Raw genomic sequence first — 21,435 nt, 5'->3', positions numbered from 1 at the left:
GGCGCCCTGGGCTGTGCTGTCTTCCTGGGGCCCCAATTTTTCCTTTCCAAGAGAAAGGAGGAAAGAGCATTGCGAGGAAAGTTAAGGGCAGGTTCCTAGATCGGGAAGGCCGCTCCTCTCTGCCCGCCTGTCCGCCCGCCTGCCAGAAGGATTTTTAATATTTGGCTTGGAGATGAAATGAACTGAGGCCAGGGAGCCAGCAAAAGCAATTCTTAGGAAAAGCGCTCTAATTTCAAACATTCTCTCTTTCTACGTATGCGTGTGTGTCTCTGCCTCCCTCTCTCTTCCTCTAAAAGATAAATAAAAGCTTAAAAAGAAAGGAAAGAGAAACTTCTCCAGCCCTCATGTATGCAAACCCCAAGCGGGAAACTTCTAAAGGCGTCCGGGCTTTCCAGGGCCACGACTTCCACGCAAGCCTTTAGCTCAGGATGGGACATAGAAAACAGTTTCTCCAGCCCCGCGGACCACTCGCCTGATATTCTATAAGACTTATGCCGGATTTGTGATGTATTATTGTGGGCAGGCATGATTGGGTTGGGAGCAAGGCATCTCCGACTTAAAGTCACATTGTTGAGGCCTCGTTTCTCTTGCTGACATGGAGGAGAAGGCGACCCAGATTGTCAGATAATTAAGACTGACACAGAGGTGCGGCCTAGTTATCCGAGTGGCAGTGGCACAGGGTCAGTGATCACAGAAGGTGGAGGGGGTGGACACACTGGTGCTGGGTTCCAAATTGTGAGAAGTGAGTTTGGCCAGAGAGTCTGCCTGGCCGATGGGGCAGCTGCTCAGCAACAGGTGAGGCCTGGAGTCAGGATCCTGAATCCAAGACCCACATCTTGGCCTTGGCAGCAGGTTTTCAAATCCCCTCCCTGCCAGTCCTGCCAGAGAAGCAGGTGACATCACCACCCACCACCTTGGGCCCTAGAACCACAAAAGATTCTATTTTCCATAGGATTGTGCAAGGGAGAAGGGATTTGATCAGTTTTCACTATGACAGTAAAACATGGACCCTTCAAATGCTCACACCCCTCGAATCTCGAAGAGAGCTCTGCTCCATAGGAAAGAATCTCTGTGCGGGTTATCTCCTCACCCTGCTGGGTTTGGGAGACATGAAAACCTGACCTTTGGGAACACAGGCAGATGAGATGGCTGGCAAGGAGCAGCCCTGAGGGCACAAGAAGAAACTGGAAAGAAGAGAGAGGAAAAGACACACACAACTTCTGTGCCCACCACTCCCTTTCATTTATGTCCTGCCTCCCTTCTCTGCTCTCACCCTCTTTAATTGAAACCCAGTAAGGGAAATAGTAATGGATATTGCGCTCAAATTGAGGAAACGTGTCTGTGGCTTCGAGGGGACATTCGTTCAGCAGATTTGGAGGAGCCGATCTTTCTTTGTGCTGTCAACCTTCCTGACAGTAGCGGCCATTTAATTTGCCATGCCCTCTCACTTACAGAGCTCCCTGTTCGCTGCCCCATCTGCTCTCACAGGGCGAGACCCCACTGCCTCGGCCCCTGGCACCTAACAACACCAGTCATGATGACAAGAAGCAGAGTGGGAAACCAAGGAAGTAAGGTCTCCTGTTTGAATGACACCCTGCATCTGCAGTGGAGAATTGCAGAGTATATCATTTTATTTTTCCTCCACCTTTTTAAGTATTCTGTCCCCTAGTCTCTTCTCCCCATGAGCCAAATTCATGGCATAAATCACTGAGGGGCCATTTACACCCTTACCTGTCTGACTGCAAATCTGGAAAGAGGATGTTGAAGAAAGAAAGGTGTTGGGTGGTCAATGTGCCTGGGGCCAGCTCAGCTCCAGCCTGTGTCTTGCTGATTCTGGGTCAGATAAGATGAGAGGGAAAATTCCCCGGCCTCGTCCTCGTGAATTCATTTCTGCTGAACTAAGAAACGTCCATCTCATTATCTTTCTTTTTTTTTAAGTAATTGTTTAAAACACACAAAGAGAGCATTGAAGATGTAGATTGGTTTGAAATTAGGAAACCACAATTAGTTCCTTTTCCTGAAAGAGAGGAAAAAACCCTTCACAGATGTATAAAAGGCACCCTCCCCAGACACACACACACTTCCTTCATCTTCCTTTTTCTTGTTTCCCTTCCAACTTGCCTAAATCACTAGCCATGTACAAATTTGCCATTTTGCAGGGCGATCAGCTTTGATGAAAGGTAGATGCTAATAAGAATAATGCAGGGGGTGAAATCTTTTCATTTTGCCTCTGCCAAAAACATATTTACATTAAAAAGAGGTATGATAAGCGTGGATTAAGTGTATAACGAATGATTCTCTAGAAGCAGCAGAAATCAACTGGCGCCAAAGTGAGCCTCTTACTAAAAATACTGCTTCCCCCAGCTAGACAACTTGGACAATCTTCTCCATCTCACACACACTTCAGACTCTTGCACTGAATCGCCCTGATCAATAATTTAGAGGGCTGTCAGAGGACAGGGAAATGTGCCTTACAGGAAAGCGCTCTGCTCCTGGGGCAAGACAGAGGCTAGGAGCTGAGGCTTTTGATGTTTTCACCTTGGGCTCCTGCCTTGGAAAGAAGAGACAGACAGAGAGAGAGAGAGAGACCAGAGCATTGGAGCTGGGGTGAGGGCCAGCTCTAGGGAAAAGGGTGACTTTCGGGATACCAAACAAGACTTCCAACCTACACTAATGGGCCCAAGCCTTTTCTATCTCTCAGGACACCCAATCTTCCCAGCTTAGGGTGTGAGGGCCAGGTGTTGACTTGGACCCCAAGAAAAGGTATCTCCAGCCTGTCATAGTTACTGGAAAAGATGAGGGAGGGAGAGAGGGGGAAATACAGAAGCAATCCAGAAATCCAGAAAGGCAGGAGAGCATTCAGAGAGGAAGCCAGGGGAAATAAAAGGGGAGAAGCGGGAGAAAGAGGAGAAAGGAGAGTAAATCAAAACCAGAAAGAACGAGAAGAGTGAAAGGCTGCGGGATAGAGACAGACAGGAAGGAGAAATAGAAACTAAGAACCACAGAGAGGTGAGGGAGAGGAGACAGAAGAACACAGGAGAAAGATCACAGATCCACAGTCACAGAATCCTGAAAGGAGACGAACAGGGAGACCAAAAGAAGGGGAGGGGGAGAAAAAGAAACAAGGTGCGTGCCCTGTCTGGTCCAACCAAGATGCCGTGCCCCTGGATGAGGAAGGATGGAGAAGCTCACTCTCCCTCAAACAGGCTGACCCCGCAGCCTTCTGACCTGAGCTTAAAGCAAGCTTTTTTTTTTTTTTTTTTTTTGGCGGGGGTGAGTAGAGGGGGTTGAATCCAAGGCTCCAAGAGGACAATCGAGGCTCCCAGGTCTGCGCAGAAGTCCTCGTTGGGTTCAGAGCTGCGAGCGGGAGCGTCAGGATTCCGGGTGGCACGAGAGCGCTAATGTGGGGAGGAGGCGCTGGCGGCGATTTCCGGGAGGAAGCACGCACTCTAAGCTAGGCACCCCTGAGGGAGCTGCTTCCCTGGGATCTGTCCCCCCGTTGGGGCAAATGAGCACCAAGGAGGCTAGGAGCCCAAAGCGGGCACCTCGTCAGTTTCAACGCTTGTCAATATCAAAGGAGCGGGTACCAGTGCGCGGGGGCATCGGGCAGAAACAGGGAGCCATCTCTCCACCGCCGGGCCATCAGAAAACCCTCCCGGGGAGGGGTAAGTTTACGTGTTGACCGACCCCTGTAGGAAACTTCTTAATTAGGCCTCAGACCCTGGAGAAACACGGATGTCCTTATGTCAACAGAGTTCCCAATTTAGCGACACCTCCGACTGAAAAAAGCTGCACAGCTAACGGGGGTGAAAGTTTAGGTGGGAGTGAGCGTGTAACAGTCCCCCGCCAGACCTCACACAAGCCGAGGAGAATATTTACAGCAAACTTGCCAAAGTAAACGACCCCGCCTACCCACCCTTCTTTCCCCCTCCTCCTCCCTTTTTAGTAAACTTCAGATAAACACCATTCGGTCACCAAAGGGTCGGTTGGTCCCCTTTATAGTTGGAGGCAGGCGGTGCCAGAGGGAGAAGCCGGGTCCAGCAAAGGCTTCCTGGGCCATTCTTTCTCAAGGCTGGCTTCTCTGCCCATCCTGGCCTGAGCCGAGGATAGGTGATCCGGTTTTGCATTTGTGTCCGTGTGTGTGCGGTTTGTGTACATACGAAATTTATTCTGAGGCTCCTCTGCCCCCTTCCCACTTCAACATCCACACACACACTACTCCTTCGCCTTAAACGCTGCAGGCATTACAGATATGCAGAGGCGGCGGGGGGGGTGGGGTGAATTATTATTTTAAAAAAATCAAGCCTAGAATTAAGTGAAAACTCGCTGAGGAATAATTGGGGGACACCAGAAGTTCCCTGAGTCCTCTCGAATCCCAAATGTGGATCCTTCTCCCGCGGGTAAAGCAGCGTCTGTCGGACTCTGCCCAGGGGCAGGCTCATCCGCTGTTTCCCGCCTGTCTTTTGTACAGCGAGAAGCGGGGAGAGAGAAGATAGAGGGGATCTGCGAAGAGGAAAAAAAAAAAAAAAGACCGTGTAGAGCCCGCGGCTGGAGACTAAAGCCCGGGCCTGGAGCGCGCAAGCCTTGTGGGTTCCCGCGGCGGCCAGGCCTGGCACAAGTCTTCAGAACACGCTAGCCAATGTTTAACTCGCATGCAGTGGCCACCAGGCCGCTTTTGTTTGTTCGCAAATTAATCACCCAGCGCACGGCCGGCGCCAGAGTGGGTTTATCACCCACCGGGAGGGGGGCGCGGCGGCCCAGCAGAGACAAAGAGGAGTTCGCACCTTTCCGCTTTTGATCCCAAGTTACCGCGGCCTCCCTGCATAATACGAGTCTCCTGGGGCCGAGTCTGGGAGGTCAGTCATAATTGGCGGAAGTTTGCAGACCATTAGCAAGATGTCGACATTTTCGATTCAGAACCCCGCAAACTTTCCTCTCCCCCGCCTCCTTGCGCGCTGGAGTAGGAGTGAGGGTCAAGAGTGGCAACTGGGGTGACCCCAGGGTTAAGTCAGAACTACGGGCAAAAATAGGCGCATAGGGACGAGGGGGCAGTGTGAGGGGCAGAAATCACGCTCAGTCCACGGTGGGGCCAAAGGCGAGTGGACGTATTTACAAGTACAGTAAAATCAGCGAGCTCCCTTCCGTGTCCTAAGCAAAAGGGAGGGCACAATGCAGAGGCGCGAGTAAAACGTCTCTCTCCAGCGCGTCTGGATGCTTGGGGCACCGAGTGGGTGAGGAGGGGGTCAGTCACACTGTGGTTACAGAATTACTTCGCTTCCACTCGGAGCGGCGCGGCAGAGACTGGCGGCGACTGCAGGCAAAACCAGGTCGCCGGGTTTGGGGCCGCTCCTGAAAGCGCAGCGGAGCAGCTCCAGGCTCAGGCGGCAAGCAGTGTGGGGGAGGGGGGGGGAGTTTTTGCCTCCGGAGACTCGAGAAACCCTGCAGTGACCTCAGTGGTTGGTGTGAGGAGGGGAAGGCCTGGCTCCTCGCAACCTTCAGGATCGCGCCACAAGGCACGCGGGAGGAGGCGTTGTGAGGCAACACCGTGGGGCCCCGCCGCCTCTTTCCTTTCTCTCCCTATTTCTCTCTTTGTAACCACCGGCAGAGAGAGATCGAGAAGACGCCACAGAAAGACAGGCCGAGAGGAAAAGAAAGGAGCGAGATGGGGAGCCAGACTGAATTCGCAGACCCACTCTTTTCTCTGGTGACTTCAGGGCATTCTCAGCGCTGGCGCCAAGCGCTCTTAACCATGTGCGTCAAAAATGCGAGGCTGGAAAAGCTTGTCGCCTCAAAAGTTCCGCCCCTATCTCCGCGCGGTTGGCCCACAATGGAACTGCTTTTCCACCCTCCACTTGCTCCCACTTCGGAGCCTGGGAGCTGGGGGTTTAGGAGGTACACAGGTCAGAACATAAGAAAGGACTGTGCGGTCTACACACAAAGACGGACCCACATCCCAAGCCTTGCGTTTCTTAACCCCCTAGGCCCCGAAATCACCCCTTTCTCCATTCCCTTTCCACTGGAAGAAGCTCTCACCTCAGGAAGGGTAAGAGAACATTCACCCCAAGATTTCCCTCCATCTAAGCAGAGACAGCCCAAAGCATTGGAGAAATGGGGAGTCTGGGGGATCCTCTGACCTGGACAGGGGCCTGCTGTCACAGCTTTCAATTTGGCGACTGGTCTGATCGGTAAGATCGGGTTGCCACCCTCCCCTTCACCCTCGCTGAGGCCCCCACCCTACCTGAACTGGAACTAGTCACCTCGCCTCTGGGGTGGGGGCGTTTCACGGTTTGTTTTGCAAATTCATCCCCGACTTCTGGCGAGATAAGCCCCCGGGTGGAGAAAGAACTGAGGCACCGAGAGATAAGTGCGATGCCTGGAGAAGATAGAAGGCTGCCGCACCTCCCCCTACCAGCTCGCCCACCCCCTACCAGCAGCTCCGCACCGAGCAGGCCAGCGAGGTGACGGCTGCGGCTTGGCGGGGACAGGCCCGGAACCTAGCCCCTCGCTGCGCTCACTTTGTCCAGATCTCCGTTCTCCCCTCTACACTCAAACACACGTTTAGGTGGAATACAGGGAGCCCAAATCCAGATGGAAAACAAGATCTAAAAGGGCTAGTAAATGCAGTTCAAAAAATCCCCAGTCCGCCTCCCCACATAAGCGCAGACATGGCCAGCCGCGCAGGCTGTGTACGTGTTTGCGAGTACGTGTTTGTCTGCGGGTGGCTGGGTCCCAGTGTGCTGGCGCGTGTTCGTCAACAGATGTGCTGGGGGTGTTTGGGTCTCCGCGCAAGGTTTCGGGTGGGGCACGGTGGGGCTGGAGCCCTTCACGCCTGTGCTCAAATCTGGCCGCATCCGTGTGCTCGTGAAGCCGCGAGCCCAGAGGCAGGGGAGACCGGCCCGAGAGACACCTGAGCTCGGGAGCCCTTCAGCGGCGTGGGGCTGCAGAGCGCGCAAGGCTGGAGTCTCGCTCGGCGCTCGCCTCTCCGCGGCTGTGGGCTTTTGTTGCGCCCAGCGGCCAAATGGCAGCTCGCGGGAGGCTCGGCCGTCCGCCTGGCTCGCCCGGGGCCGGGGTAAGAGGGTGAGCGGGAGAGAGAAACGGCCGCCGGCCGCGGAGGCGAGCCGAGCGCGCGAGAGGCGAGCGCCCCTGTCCGGCGCCTGGCGCGCTCTCCGCCTTCCTCGCCCGGCTCGCTCTCTGCCTCCTCCCTCCCCTTTCCTCCCTGGCCCTGCCTCCGCCCTCGATCCCGGGCTGGATGACTGAGGCATTTCAGACGTGGGCTGAGCAAGAGCGAGCGAGCTCTGGGGCTGCGGCGATCTCTCGATAAGCCACCTAGAGGCGACTCCGTGCGCGCGCGCTCCCCAGTGGCTCCCCCCCCTCCCTCTGATCATGTTGACATATTCACAGGACAGGCAGTAGTACCGATGCGGCGCTGCGACGTTACAGTTTCCGACACCTTCTTTTTATAACTCAGCTCTATCCCCCAGCACTCGACCTGTGAAAACCACGCCTATGCAGCAACACAATTGGTCCGAAAGCGTCAAAGAGCCAATCAAGAGGCCTCCGGCTCCCCGCAGCCCACGGCAGAGCCCGACCTTCTAGAGCCGCCGAGCAGACGCCCGGGGAATTCTAGAGGCGGAGGAGGGTGGCGAGGAGCTCTTGCTCGCTTTCTCTCGCTCCCTCCCTCTCCTCGCGCTCCCTCTCCCGCTCCGTGTCTCTCTCTCTCTCTCTCTCTCTCCCTCCTTTCCATTTTTCCCCCCTAAATCCTCCCTGCCCTGCGCGTCTGGACGCAGATTTAGGAAGCGAATTCGCTCACGTTTTAGGACAAGGAAGACAGGCGCGGGAGAAGAGCAGGCAAGATTCGGATTGAAACGCAGACACCCTCCGGAGGCTCGGAGCGGAGGAAGGAGGAGGAGGGCGAACGGAAGCCAGTTCGCAGTTCAAGTTTTGATAGCGCTGGTAGCACAGGGCTTCAATCAGAGATTTTTTTTTTTTCAAGGAGAGAGACTTTTTCCGCTCGCTCGCTCGCTCGCTCGCTGTGAAAGCCGAGTCTAGCGCAACTGCAGACGCCTCCTGCGAGAAAGAGGGAGAGGAAGGGAGATAGGGGCGGGGAAGAAGCAGAAGAAGAGGGGAAAAGTCTCCTAGGAGAAGCGTCCGCATTTGCAACAAAGAGCTGGGGGCTGGGGAGCGGTTCCCGGGACCGAGGGCTGCAGTGTCTATTTCGAGTTAAGCGGCAGAGCTCGGGCGCGAGCCGAGACCCTGCTCGCTCCTCTCGCCTCTGAAACCGACTTCCAGGAGCGGCTTTTTAAACACGCAAGGCACAAGGACAGTCACCCAAGCGACTGTGTCTCCTGATTTCTCGCTTTGCCTTCTTTAAAAGCGGCATTCTCCTCCCCAAAAGACACTTTGCCCCCCTCCCTTTGAGGTGATTTAGCTGTGATTTTTTTCCTTTCTCCTTTTTTTTTTTTGCTTTTTTTTTTTTTTTTTAACTATGTGCTGCTGTTGAAAAACAAAAACAAAACAGCAGCTGCGGACTTGTCCCCGGCTGGAGCCCAGCGCCCCGCCTGGAGTGGATGAGTCTCTCCATGAGAGATCCGGTCATTCCTGGGACAAGCATGGCCTACCATCCGTTCCTACCTCACCGGGCGCCGGACTTCGCCATGAGCGCGGTGCTGGGTCACCAGCCGCCCTTCCTCCCCGCGCTGACGCTGCCTCCCAACGGCGCGGCGGCGCTCTCGCTGCCCGGCGCCCTGGCCAAGCCGATCATGGATCAATTGGTGGGGGCGGCCGAGACCGGCATCCCTTTCTCGTCTCTGGGGCCCCAGGCGCATCTGAGGCCTCTGAAAACCATGGAGCCCGAAGAGGAGGTGGAGGATGACCCCAAGGTGCACCTGGAGGCCAAAGAACTTTGGGATCAGTTCCACAAGAGGGGTACCGAGATGGTCATTACCAAGTCTGGAAGGTAAGCAAGCCGCGGGCCCCCTCCCCCAAGCTCCTGGAGGGTTTTTTCCCTCCCTTTCTCTCTCCCCTCCCAGAACGGCCGGCTTGCCAGTCTTTTCTGCTTGGAGGAAAACTTAGTTTCGCTGCAACAGTGTACAGAGACTCCTGGGCTTGGCCCCCGTGGCAGGGAATTTCAGCTTACCTGGCTGCCTGCGGCTGGCGGTTTTTCCTACCTAGGGCTGCATCCTGGATTTCCTACAGCATAGTTAGAATTTCTCAGTGGAGCACAGACATCTCTGCAGGAAGAAAGAAAACCACTCCACTGCAGGAAGTTTACTGTTCAAACCTTTCTGGAACATCCTTAGGTCTTTGTTGGTGTGCTGCTTTTGTCTGTTTCATTTTGTGCTCAGAGAGAAAAACTTGAAGCCCTTTTTGTTTGTGTGGTGGTGGGAGGCCGGACAATAGCTCCCCTTGCCCTTTCTGCCCTCCAGCCCATCCTCTGGGTTCAGAGGGGCCTGAGCCTAGCCCTGCCAGGGTCAGAGAGAAATGGAAGGGCATTCTGGTACATTTGTCCACACCGCTTCACGTGTCTGTAATCTGAGGGAGAGTTCAGCAGGCAGTTTTGGATAATGAAGATTATGTTTGCAGACCCAAGGAGCCAGTGGGGAGACACACGCTGCTTTTTTTATGTGTGAATATTATCAACCGTATTTTACATTACGTTTAGAGATCCTTGCCTGACTGAAACTTGCCTGTCACTTAAAATCACTGATTTTTTTTTTATGGCGTTGAAGTCTATCAAGGCGTAAAGTTGAAAGAATAAAAATGAAATTCCTCTCTTGATGGCTTCAGCTTAATGGGGTCTTTCCAAGCCAAATGAGGCCAAAGTTGGGCATAAAATGCTCAAACCCAGAAGATATTTGTCAGTTTCACAGCGGAGTGCTTCCCTTAAAGTCAAGAGCACAGAATGCCAACACTGCTGAGAAATAAACAGCAGTTTGGTGGCACAATCTTGCAGCTTTGGACTGGCCTGAGCATTAGGGGGAATGTAGTCAGCAGCGTGCTACACAGATTGGCTATCAGGCCTGGGAGTCCACCCCAGTCTACAAAATTCGTTTTGAGAGCTCACCGAAGTCCAGTTTCATTTCGCCAGCAGCGGGATTGCTGTTCCGACGGAGGGAGGGGTGCATCTTGATGTTTATTTCCTTGATAAGTTTACCATTTTCTCATCAATGGGTGGTGAAAAATTCTAGCCCTGACTGACTGCGCTTTACTAAAAGCCTACCCCAAACTATATAGAACTAGACACCCACAGGGAAAGGTATAAGCAAGAATTTCTCTATAAAGAGGGCAATCTATAAAGTCATGCCAGAGGAAGAATTACAAGGAAATTATTAGACAATGTAGAGAAATGGAGTGCCACCACTCACTTGTTTTGAATCTTGGGGCACTGAAAGATAGAGAAATTGAGCATATTTAATACTTCCGTTGTGGAAGAAAACAATTTTGCATCCCGTCGCCCTACTCTGAAACATGTAAACTCATCAATCACAATAGGAAGTTTGAGATTGGAGTTAAATATTGTGGGATAAATAGAGAATCAGACCCAAGATTCTGAGAGATTTATTTTCCCTTTTTCTTTTCTCTTCTCTCCTATTGTAGGCGAATGTTCCCTCCATTTAAAGTAAGATGTTCTGGGCTGGATAAAAAGGCCAAATATATTTTGTTGATGGACATTATAGCTGCTGATGACTGTCGATATAAATTTCACAATTCTCGGTGGATGGTGGCGGGTAAGGCAGATCCTGAAATGCCAAAGAGAATGTATATTCACCCGGACAGCCCGGCTACCGGGGAGCAGTGGATGTCCAAAGTCGTCACTTTCCACAAACTGAAACTCACCAACAACATTTCGGACAAACACGGATTTGTAAGTTTCATTACTCCTTCGGTAAAATTTTCTCTTTCTTTACTCGCAAAGGCAGTGCTTCCCCCTTCCATGTAAAATCCTGAGTTTCTGCTCAGAAATCTCCTTTGCTCTCTGTTGTTAAGCGTGGTAAACTTGTTCGATCTGCAGCAGAGCGGAGAGAGGGTTCTGGGGTGTTTCTTTCCGGATAATGGAAGGCCTGGCGTTCTAAAAGAAAGGAGGGCTAGGAAACTTGCCGGCTCCTGTTCCAGGGCAATTCCACATCTTGGTTAATGCCTGACCTGATGGTGAAGTTAAAAACCCATCATTAAGATATAAAATCAACATGAAAGTTATGTGTTCGTGAAGGAGTTGTTTTAAGAGAATATACTTCTGTTTTGAAATCAACCATATTATTTCTTGGGAGAGTTTTAAGGTTCGAAACCTTGACCATGGTGGTGAAAGGGTGCCAAGACATCTTTTGAAAGATATTTTTTCTTTTGCTAAAAACGAATCGGGCTTAGGTGAAAGTCATGTTTACTAGAAATGAGATTTAGATCTCCGGTATAAAAATTGTGTGTGTGTTGGGAGTGTATCTATGGATTCAGGGAGAGCATGCTTAGAAAGTTTCAGAAGACCTGGACTGCTTGGAAAAGTCAAGCAAAGGACCTTTTGCCCGGAGCCCCCACCCTTCCCCGACATTTCAATAAAATAAACAGAGTGATAAGCGAGGAATAAGCAGAAAGATTAGGCCCAGGAAGACGTGGATGGCGCAGAAATATCTTCAGCGGGCAGGAATTGCATTTGAAGCCCTTGATTTGATTAAGGCATAAATATTCCTCTCTAGAGTTCAGCCTTTCAAGGCTTTAAGTGGATTGGGCTCGTCAATTAGTGAGCGCTTAAAGGACTGAATCATTTTGTAAATTAAAATGCATGTTTTTCTCTATCTTTTAAGACTTTGGCCTTTCCAAGAGATCACGCAACGTGGCAGGGGAATTATAGTTTTGGTACTCAGGTAGGCTAGGGTTCAAGGTACGAATGAACCTTAGATGGTGAGGGTGGGGGGACCCTTTGGAAATTGAGGAGCAATTTGGATTGTCCAGAAGATAACATCTGTGGAGCGCAATGTACCCAAAGAGGTACTGCGAGGAGGTGGGCTTGGTACAAGCTGGTACCCTTCGGTGGGGTAGATGTCAGCCTGGCAGGGGTCCTAAGATCCTTTTGTCCTGCTAAATCCTTTTTTGATGTGTGTCTCCCCTCCCTGCCCCTGCAGACCATATTGAACTCCATGCACAAATATCAGCCCCGGTTCCACATTGTGAGAGCCAATGACATCTTGAAACTTCCTTATAGTACATTTCGGACGTACTTGTTCCCCGAAACCGAATTCATCGCTGTGACAGCATACCAAAACGATAAGGTAACCAACGGCACTTTCCTTTTTCATGGTGATATTTTTTTTCCTCCCCTTTAAGCTGCTTTGGGTGAGGATGAGAAAATTACCCGAGAATTAGGATGAGAGTCTGAGTCTGAATTTTCTTTTCTGATGTGACCTTTAGTGAAGCTTTGGAGAAGGGGACTCTGGCTGGCACATCGCGGAGGCAGGAGAAAAAAAAAAACTTGACCAGCTAGAAATCCAGTGTGGAGTGAAAAAATGCCAAACTAACTTTGCCAATGAGAAGCTGATGCTACCAGCTGTCCCCCCCCCAACCCCTACCCCGGGCTTTCTTCTGTTTGTTTCAAGGTTCATCCTCTTCCTCTTCAGGAAGAAGGATCAAGAAATCAGGTTCGAAAGAACCAGTGAAAAATTTAAGGCAAAAACCATTCCGGATCCTGGGAGGAGAATCCCATTGGAGACTAGCTGTTCTCTCCTAGCCAGAAATCCCGAGTAGCTGGTCTGGTTTTTATTACCTTTTATGCTGCTGTGTTTTTTATGGGGGGTGTGTGTGTGTGTATGTATGTGTATGTGGTTGGAAAGACCTACTCTGATCACAGGTCACGCTAATCGAGTTGTCTGAGGCTTTTGAGATGAGGTGACCAAAGTCACTACTTCATTTGAAGATTTTTTTTTTTCTTCCTTGGGCCTGAGGCCCAGGATTTGGAATACCCCCAAATGGAAGAGCAGGCAGCACCTGGTATGTAAAGTTATGGTGGCCTGAAGGTCATGGGCTTGTGCACAGAGAGACACAGAGAAAATGAACCTTACTGCAGATTCACCAGTCCCCAGCTTGGCTGGTGGCAGGCAGTTATGGGGGTAGCAGGGGGCAACTGAGGACTCTTGCCCTTCAACTTCTAAACTCTGGACCTCAGGGAGAGTCCAGCTCACCGGACGCCACCCTGCTCTTTGAATTTGCTATCACTATGGGGGGGGTCCTCTATGGCCGCCTAATGGGGGTGTTCCAGGTATCTTTCCCTGGTCTGGAGACTAAGACATCATGATCTCCTCTCCTCTCCCTGCCATCTCGCATACAGGAATTTATTCTAAGAACAAGAATCCAGCCAGGGGTCCTTTTTCTACCTCTAGGGGACTCTCTATATATCGTTTTTCCCCCTAAAGGAAAGGGATTTGAAAGATGATGTATTGGGACATTTTTCCACAGTGTGTAAAATGCACGCTCCCTCTAGATCCAGAATCCTGTGAGTCTAAATTGTTAATGTAATAATGAAATGTAGCATTTTTGATCGGACGAAGAGGCCACGGGCCTTTTCCACCTAATGGCAGGGCAGAGCACATAAATGAGAACAAATGTTTCCAGTGGTCATTCGGTCCCTTTAAATCTGTAATTGTCCATACTGTAATTCCTCAAACACCCCCCTCCCCACCCACCAGAAAAATCAAACCTGGCCTGGCACAAGAGTAGCAAAACCCCATAAATCATTTTATTAGATTCACAGAAAAGTTTGGAGTGTATGCTGTGTGTGTGTGTGTGTGTGTGTGTGTGTGTGTGTGCAGGAAATATACCATAATATATTTTATGATTAACTGCACTGTATAAGAAAATCAAAATGAAAGCATCATTTTAAGATCTGCAGGTCCTCCCCCTTGGAAACTTTGACAACTTTGCCATTTCTAAGCCCAAACTGTCGGCTGCCCAAAGAGGAGAATGTGGCATTTCCCAGGTGGGATAATTTCAGCCTGGAATCCCTGGTTTGGCCTTCTATGGGAGATGAAGCCATGGGACAGTTTGGGAGAAAAATCAACCCTCCCCACCAAACTTCTGCTATTGTCTTTTCTCCCTTTCTCTTTAACCTGGCACATCCAAATGACTTCTCATGTTGGCAATCAAATTTCTCGAAGATGGTTGAGTTGGGAGAAACACCCCAAATCATTCTAGAAAATGAGGCCAATGTCTCTTTCTTGCTTATGTCTCTTCCTTGCTTATGTCTCTTCCTTTAGATAACTCAGTTAAAAATAGACAACAACCCTTTTGCAAAAGGTTTCCGGGACACTGGGAATGGCAGGAGAGAAAAAAGGTGAGCCGGCACGGTTACTCAGTTACTTCTCGGATAATTGAGAAAATCACTTTTCTAGGTCCCAAGTCTCAACTGTTAGAAGGAAAATGCAGGCACTTATGTTGAGAAGAGGGGGGAGGGTAGAAAATAATTTACTGCCCCTGGGCCAAGTGCTTGCTGATTTCAGTACCCTGTACTTCTGCCTCCTACGTGGTACCTTAAAAGAAATTAACTAGGCCACACCATATTGTCTCTGGAAGAAAAGCATCAGGGATAACAGATTATATACAGATGCCTATTAATTCCTAATTAATTTAAGTTCATCTCGGGCAGGTCCCAGGAAAGGACTAAACCATTCACAAAATGCTTTGGAATTTTTGCAACTTTGTCTTGCAAATACCATCAGACAGAACTGAGGCCCCTTGAGACATCTATGCCTCCCTCGTTCATGGGTACACGGATCATTTTGCATTAAGCAGACAGCTGGATAGTATATGAAAGAAGCTCTCCCCTCCCCCACTCACTTTCAAAGAATTTCTAAAATCCAGAAAATCAGCCCAAATTTTTAACCTATCCCCTTGGGGAGGAGGGGCATTAAAAAATAATTTCTAACATCTAAATAGATTTTTTACTCCTATTAATGTGTTGGTGAAACGATTTTAGGAAAATGCACCATGAAAGGACCACTTCCTCCCAATCTTAGCAATCAGTAGGGCGTTAGAGGCTGTCTGCGTCCGTCGGTTGGGGTCCCCAGTTCCCCTCCCTCCGTAAGGCTGGCTGTTCAGCTGTCTCTGGCCAGCTCTAGCCTCCCCTCTCACTTTTTTGGTTTTAAACAAGGTTTCACAGCCCAAGCCAGTGCCCTTTCCCTAATCAAACCTGGATCTTGAATAAATGCAACCAAGGGCTCCTTCCTCCTCCCTCCTGCCCTGGGCCACACTCTTCAGCCCAGTTTGAGGGTCTAGAACAATGCTTGGGTCTGTGTGGCTGCCCCAGGGACAAGCAGATTGCAGAGAATGAGTGTTGTCCGTGGGCGGCAGGCGGGGTGAGGTGTGTGTCTGTCTCTTTGGAGAGGGTGAGGCAGACAAAGGAGGGAAATGCATGTTCCGTTCTGTAACGCTTGGGTGTGGGCTTCTGCCACAGAAAACAGCTCACCCTGCAGTCCATGAGGGTGTTCGATGACAGGCACAGAAAGGAAAACGGCACCTCCGACGAGTCCTCCAGCGAACAGGCAGCCTTCAACTGCTTTGCTCAGTCCTCGTCTCCAGCTGTGTCCACTGTAGGGACATCGAACCTCAAAGGTAAGCCTGCCCACCTCTGATTTCTCCACTCTGGGTCTTGGAGGCCTGGAGGAGTTGGGGGTGGGGACACCCACCAGGGCACTTGCCCTTCGAAAGCTGCAGACCCTTCTAGAAGTGTGTCAACAGGAGCCAAAGTTCAAAAAAGGTGATCAGTGTATCTTCTTCCCTAAACTAGCATAAAGGAGAACTCAGGGTCCCTCAGCCCAAACCTTGATTTGGCTGGGAGGAGGGGCTAGTGTCTGCTTGTATATTCCCTTTGGGTGGGGGTAGCTTTGCAACCTGCCTGGAACATTCCCCTCTCTCTCCCCACCCCCCCCGCCATTCTCTCCAACAAGCAACTGCTGACTCTTGGCCATCTTTGAACTCTAGGTTAAAAGGAGGCCAGGGTTTCTCTGCCACCTGGAGCAGGGAAGGTGGCGGAGAAAACACCCAGCAATAGAGCCACAATTAGGTCTGTGAGCGGAGAGGAGCCCCGGGGATCAGAGTTGGGGAGGGTAGGGGTGTGGGAGGGAAGGAGATGGTTCAAATCCCTGGTTTCCTGTGTTTAAAGAGCAAGAACTATTTATCTGGAAAGACACACTCTCTCTCTGAACGGGAAGAAACCTGTTCTTTAAGTGAAATAAAATGAAAAGTCCTTTATGTCATCAATCCGTTTAAGCTTTAAACATAAAATGAGATCTCTTTTTCTTTTTTTTCTGGGAGGACACCCACAGAGGGTGTGATGGTGAAAGCCAAAGAAAATCTGATTGTCTTGGGGCCTGGAGCGGGCTGCCCATTGCCCATCTCTGTCTGCAGGGGTGTGGGGGGGGGGCGGCAAACAGGGTTGGGGGTGTGTGTGTAGGGGAGGGGTGTTGCTTTCTGCCACCACCAATTCAGATGTCAGGGTCTCTGCAAACAAACCTGGAAAGTGCTGATCTGTCACACTGAACAAAGACTCCTAGTGACTGGAAGGTGTTCCCACAGTCAGTTTCAGTGTGAGTTTTTATTTTAAAAAAGTAAATTTGCAATCAAATGGGAAAAGGCCAGTACAGGCTTTGTACGGTGGGAGCTCAGTGGATGTTTGTAAAAAGTATTCAAACTCATTATATCAAAAAGAGCTACGATTTGGGGGAGGGGTGGGGCGAGGGAGTCAGCCCTTATCCAAATACTTTTAAATTCATCCTTGGCGAGTGGAGTCCCTCCAGCAAATTTGTTCTGGTATCCTCACTCCCATTTTGCAGATGAGAAAACTGAGGCACAGAGAAGTTAAGGGGCTTCCCCGGGGGGTTACACAGCTAGTCAGTGGCCGAGCTAGGATTCTCCCTGGGGACCTGGAGTTCCACTGGCCCGGCCTGGAGCTGACGCCCTTCCGCCTGGCTTCTGTTCCCCTCCTGCGGTAGATCTGTGTCCCAGCGAGGGGGAGAGCGACGCCGAGGCCGAGAGCAAAGAGGAGCCCGGCCCCGAGGCCTGCGACGCGGCCAAGATCTCCACCACCACGTCGGAGGAGCCGAGCCACGACAAGGGCAGCCCCGCGGTCAAGGCGCACCTCTTCGCGGCCGAGCCCGGCGGCCGGCCCCGGGACAGCGGGCGGCTGGGCAAGGCGTCGCCCGACTCGCGCCACAGCCCGGCCACCATCTCGTCCAGCACCCGCGGCCTGGGCGCCGAGGAGCGCCGCAGCCCGGGCCGCGAGGGCGCGGCCACCGCCAAGGCCGAGGAGGCGCGCGCGCTGGCCGGCAAGGACGCCTTCGCGCCGCTCACCGTGCAGACGGACGCGGCCGCCGCGCACCTGGGCCAGGGCCCCCTGCCCGGCCTCGGCTTCGCCCCGGGGCTGGCGGGCCAGCAGTTCTTCAACGGCCACCCGCTCTTCCTGCACCCCGGCCAGTTCGCCATGGGGGGCGCCTTCTCCAGCATGGCCGCCGGCATGGGGCCCCTGCTGGCCACCGTGTCCGGGGCCTCCACCGGCGTCTCGGGCCTGGACTCCACGGTCATGGCCTCGGCCGCCGCGGCGCAGGGACTGTCGGGGGCGTCGGCGGCCGCCCTGCCCTTCCACCTCCAGCAGCACGTCCTGGCCTCGCAGGTATTTATCCTCGTGCCTTCTATCCAGCCCCTCCTCGCTCTAGTTTCTCCGCCCGTTGATACCGGACCCTCACCCAGGCCCCCTTGCCGAATAGCTTTAAATAATAATAGTAATATTTGTTGTAAGTTAAAAGCTGTTTCTAGCAGAGTAGGTGGGTAGTAAGACTGATACAGACTCTATTCTAAGTACTTGATCTGTTCTGACTTCCGTGGAACTGGGATCACCTCCACTTTGTAGATGAAGGGGCAGAGGCGTTGAGTTACTTATCCAAGGTCACACAGCTGGTAAGTGGTGGAGCTGAGATTCTACCCCAGGCCCTCTGACTCCAGGGCCTTTTCAAGGGTCTGTGATTTTAGCTTCAGAGTTGAAATGTCTCTTAAATGTCTCATGGCCAACCTTCCCGCAAGAATTAGACAAAGGGGAGACTGAGGGCTGCGGAAAGGAAGTGACTCCCTGGGTGGGAAGTGAGTCTTGAGTCTTCTAGCTTCTCCCCTCCCCCCACCCCAAGCAGCCCAGCCCGTTCCCCAAAGGGTTAATGGTTTGTGCACCCGTGGGAAATGTCAGAGGAGAGGGCCAGGCTGGAGCTGTGGCGGGCCCTGGCGGCCTGTGTATGGTTCAGACAGCTGTGCTGGGGCGCGAAGCGGCTGGGGAGAAGTCTCAGGCCGCTGGAAACGCTCTGAACCCCAGGAGAAGGTTCTAGGGGGTTTTCTGCACGCCCTTGCCTGATGTTTTGTCTGAGCACATTCGTCTCCCTTCCCTGAGCCAAGAGGCAGGGTTGGCCTCCCCCTCTGGGGGGAGGAAGGAACTGAGAAAAGCATTGGCGTCTGGCCTTTCTCAATTTCTCCTGTCTCCTCTGCTAGCCCCTCCTGGAGACCCGCCATAGGTGGGCGAGGGGCTGCCTGGGCAGACAAGTACTAACGGTACCCAAGGCAGGGAACAAGAGAGAAGTGGCCCAGGCCAGAGTCCCTGGATTTTAAATTCTGCTTCTGCGGCTTGCTAGCTGAGTGACTTCCTGCATCCTGGGCCTGCCTCAGTTTCTCCACCTGTAACACCAGTATACCAGGCTAGGTGATTTTTTTTGTCTATTTGTAACAGCACCCCTTCTGCTCCCCCCACCAGCTTCCTTTCGCTTCACAACTTCCCCGGATTTTTTTCGTTTGAGAAGCCTCCAGGATTGGAGTGGGAGGGTGATGGGGGGTGGAAACAAGAATGACAAAAAGTGTATGCACAATAGTTACGCCCTCTGGTTTCCACTCAGCTCCCTTTGTTGGGTTGGCTGACTCCGTAGCCCCATTTAACAGGTGCAGCAACTGATCCTCATGGGAGAGTTTCTGATAGTCCCATTGGCCAGGTGTCCTGTGTAGCACATTGCAGGCATTAGCTCCTTTAATATCCACAAAGTCCCCAAGCAGTATATAAATTATTTAATATTTCCCTGGTTCTTTCATATAAGAAATAAGAAAGCCGGGAGAGTGAAGTATCCTGGCCTTGGGTGACACAGCTAAGATTTGGACCCAGAGAAAGAAGCCTGAGTGTCCTCCCCCACCCCCACCCCAGGGGGAGAGATTAATGACTTGCCCAAGTTCCAGGGGGGGGAGTGGGTGGGGATGGAGGAGCTTGGCTGCTGTCCACGCTCAGCCCTCCTTGGCTGGGCTGACTCGCTGCCTGCCTTTCTCTTCCTTCCCCAGGGCCTGGCCATGTCGCCTTTCGGAAGCCTGTTTCCTTATCCCTACACGTACATGGCCGCCGCGGCGGCCGCCTCGTCTGCAGCGGCCTCCAGCTCCGTGCACCGCCACCCGTTCCTCAACCTGAACAGCATGCGCCCGCGGCTGCGCTACAGCCCCTACTCCATCCCCATGCCAGTCCCCGACAGCAGCAGCCTGCTCACCACCGCCCTGCCCTCCATGGCCGTGGCCGCGGGGCCCCTGGACGGCAAGGCCGCCGCCCTGGCCGCCAGCCCGGCCTCGGTGGCCGTGGACTCGGGCTCGGAACTCAACAGCCGCTCCTCCACGCTCTCCTCCAGCTCCGTGTCCTTGTCGCCCAAACTCTGCCCGGAGAAAGAGGCGGCCACCAGCGAACTGCAGAGCATCCAGCGGTTGGTCAGCGGCTTGGAAGCCAAGCCGGACCGGTCCCGCAGCGCCTCCCCATAAGCCCCTCCCCAGAAAAGTCTCTTCATTCCAGTCCAGTCTGCAGTGCACTTTGTTGGATGTAAACTAAACCACGGGCGTGCGGTGGGCAGTGCAGCCCTCCTTTGTGCGGTCCTGTCTAGGAAGGGGTGCCGGACTCCCTCGAGAGAACGTGCTAGAAACAGGCCCTGTCTTGGCGTGGTTTATATATCCGGGATCTGGCTCAGATTCTGGGGCTCAGAAACGTCTGTTGCGCTGAGCTCTTGGGGGTGGGAGTTAATGCATTTCTGTCCAGGACCCTCCAGGGAGGCTGGTCTGCTTGCTGTGGGGAGAAGAAAGAAAACCCTAGCCAGGCCCACCAGGAGGGGAGGTGTGCAAAGCCTCCCCCCTCCCCCCCCCAGGGCAGATTTATATATTTTTTTCCTTCACCGTGTCAAGTGGAAACAAAAACAAATAAAATTTAAAAAATATATATACCGGGGACAAATTAATACATTAACATGATTCTGTTTGTGAAGATTAAAACTTTCTAGTGACTTGCTTATCAGTTCTAAATAAATTACTGAGCAGCAGTGTTCCGGGGCGGGGAGCTGCCATCCTTGTTTAGTCTCTATTAAGGAAATCTGTGTCTTTTTAATATTCTTGTGATGTTTTAAGAGCCACTATAGGTCTCTTCTTGCATGCTCCACAGTAATGTATTCGTGGTTTTTATTTTGAATGCTTGCTTTTAGAGAGAACATGCCCCCATTCCCTTTTCCCATTCTCTACCCTCAAATCGGCAAGCCCAAGGGGAAGGATTTAAAGGGAAAGGATGGGGAAAACACAAAAAAATGAATTTATTTTATCTAAGCTATGTAGCAGGATTCACGTCCCTCTTTGCCAGTCCTTTCTCTTTCCTGTACGTATATGCAATAACAAGGTTTTAAAAAAAATAATAAAGAAGAAGCGAGACTATTAGACAAAGTATTTATGTAATTATTTGATAACTCTTGTAAATAGGTGGAATATGAATGCTCGGAAAATTAAACTTTAATTTATTGACATTGTACATAGCTCTTTGTAAATAGCATCGCAGCTGTCAAGTTTCGTGTTCTTGTTTTTCTTGAGTCAGTTTTATTTCAAGGTCACAGGATCGCTTTGAAAACTAGAAAACACACTTTCTGCACCAACACACTTTCAAAAGAGTTGTCTACAAATTTTTTTTTTCCTTTTTTAATGTCCAAGAGTGGGGGAAAGTGTTAGTGCGCATTTTACCCAAAATTGGCAAGATGGTTCCACTTCTCAACCCCACCTTAAATTCTTTCAACTCTAACACCCTAAGTGCTTCTGAGATTGCTTGGGGGGGGCGGGGGGTGGGGGCGTGCCGAGGCCGTGGTTTGACTTTCTAATTTTTCTTTCGTATTTGTATTTACTAGTCTCTTATTTCTTCAAAGTGAAGTGGAATTGACTACTGTCTTCAATATTGATGGTGTTTTGAATTGGTGCCTATAGAGAGAGAGCCACAGTTCAAAAGTCAGGCGCTGAGAGACGGCTGAAAGTCAAAAATTCAAGAGGGTATACTTTGTGTTATAATTGTTGATGAGTTCTTTGGTTTTTCTGTATTCCCCCCCCCTTTAAAATATCATTGAAATTTCAATAAATTTTTATTGAGATGTCTTTGGA

General features: G+C 51.5%; 1 protein-coding gene across 2 annotated transcripts; it reads left to right on the top strand.

Moving 5' to 3' along the window:
* Positions 1–7,265: 7,265 nt before the first annotated feature.
* Positions 7,266–21,435, top strand: TBX3 (T-box transcription factor 3). 2 transcript variants are annotated; one of them, XM_044775818.2, is made up of 8 exons: positions 7,266–8,956; positions 10,597–10,864; positions 11,796–11,855; positions 12,114–12,260; positions 14,238–14,314; positions 15,434–15,591; positions 16,971–17,647; positions 19,336–21,435. In XM_044775818.2, exons 1-8 carry the CDS (start codon positions 8,568–8,570, stop codon positions 19,795–19,797), a joined length of 2,238 nt encoding a protein of 745 aa, XP_044631753.1. In that variant the 5' UTR covers positions 7,266–8,567; the 3' UTR covers positions 19,798–21,435. The 2 variants fall into 2 exon arrangements, with proteins under 2 accessions (XP_044631753.1, XP_044631754.1); XM_044775819.2 differs by lacking the exon at positions 11,796–11,855.

This window comes from Equus asinus, chromosome 8 (genome assembly GCF_041296235.1).
Source record: "Equus asinus isolate D_3611 breed Donkey chromosome 8, EquAss-T2T_v2, whole genome shotgun sequence".
In the NCBI taxonomy this organism is placed as follows: Eukaryota; Metazoa; Chordata; class Mammalia; order Perissodactyla; family Equidae; genus Equus; species Equus asinus.
This window is presented reverse-complemented; position numbering and strand designations above follow the sequence as displayed.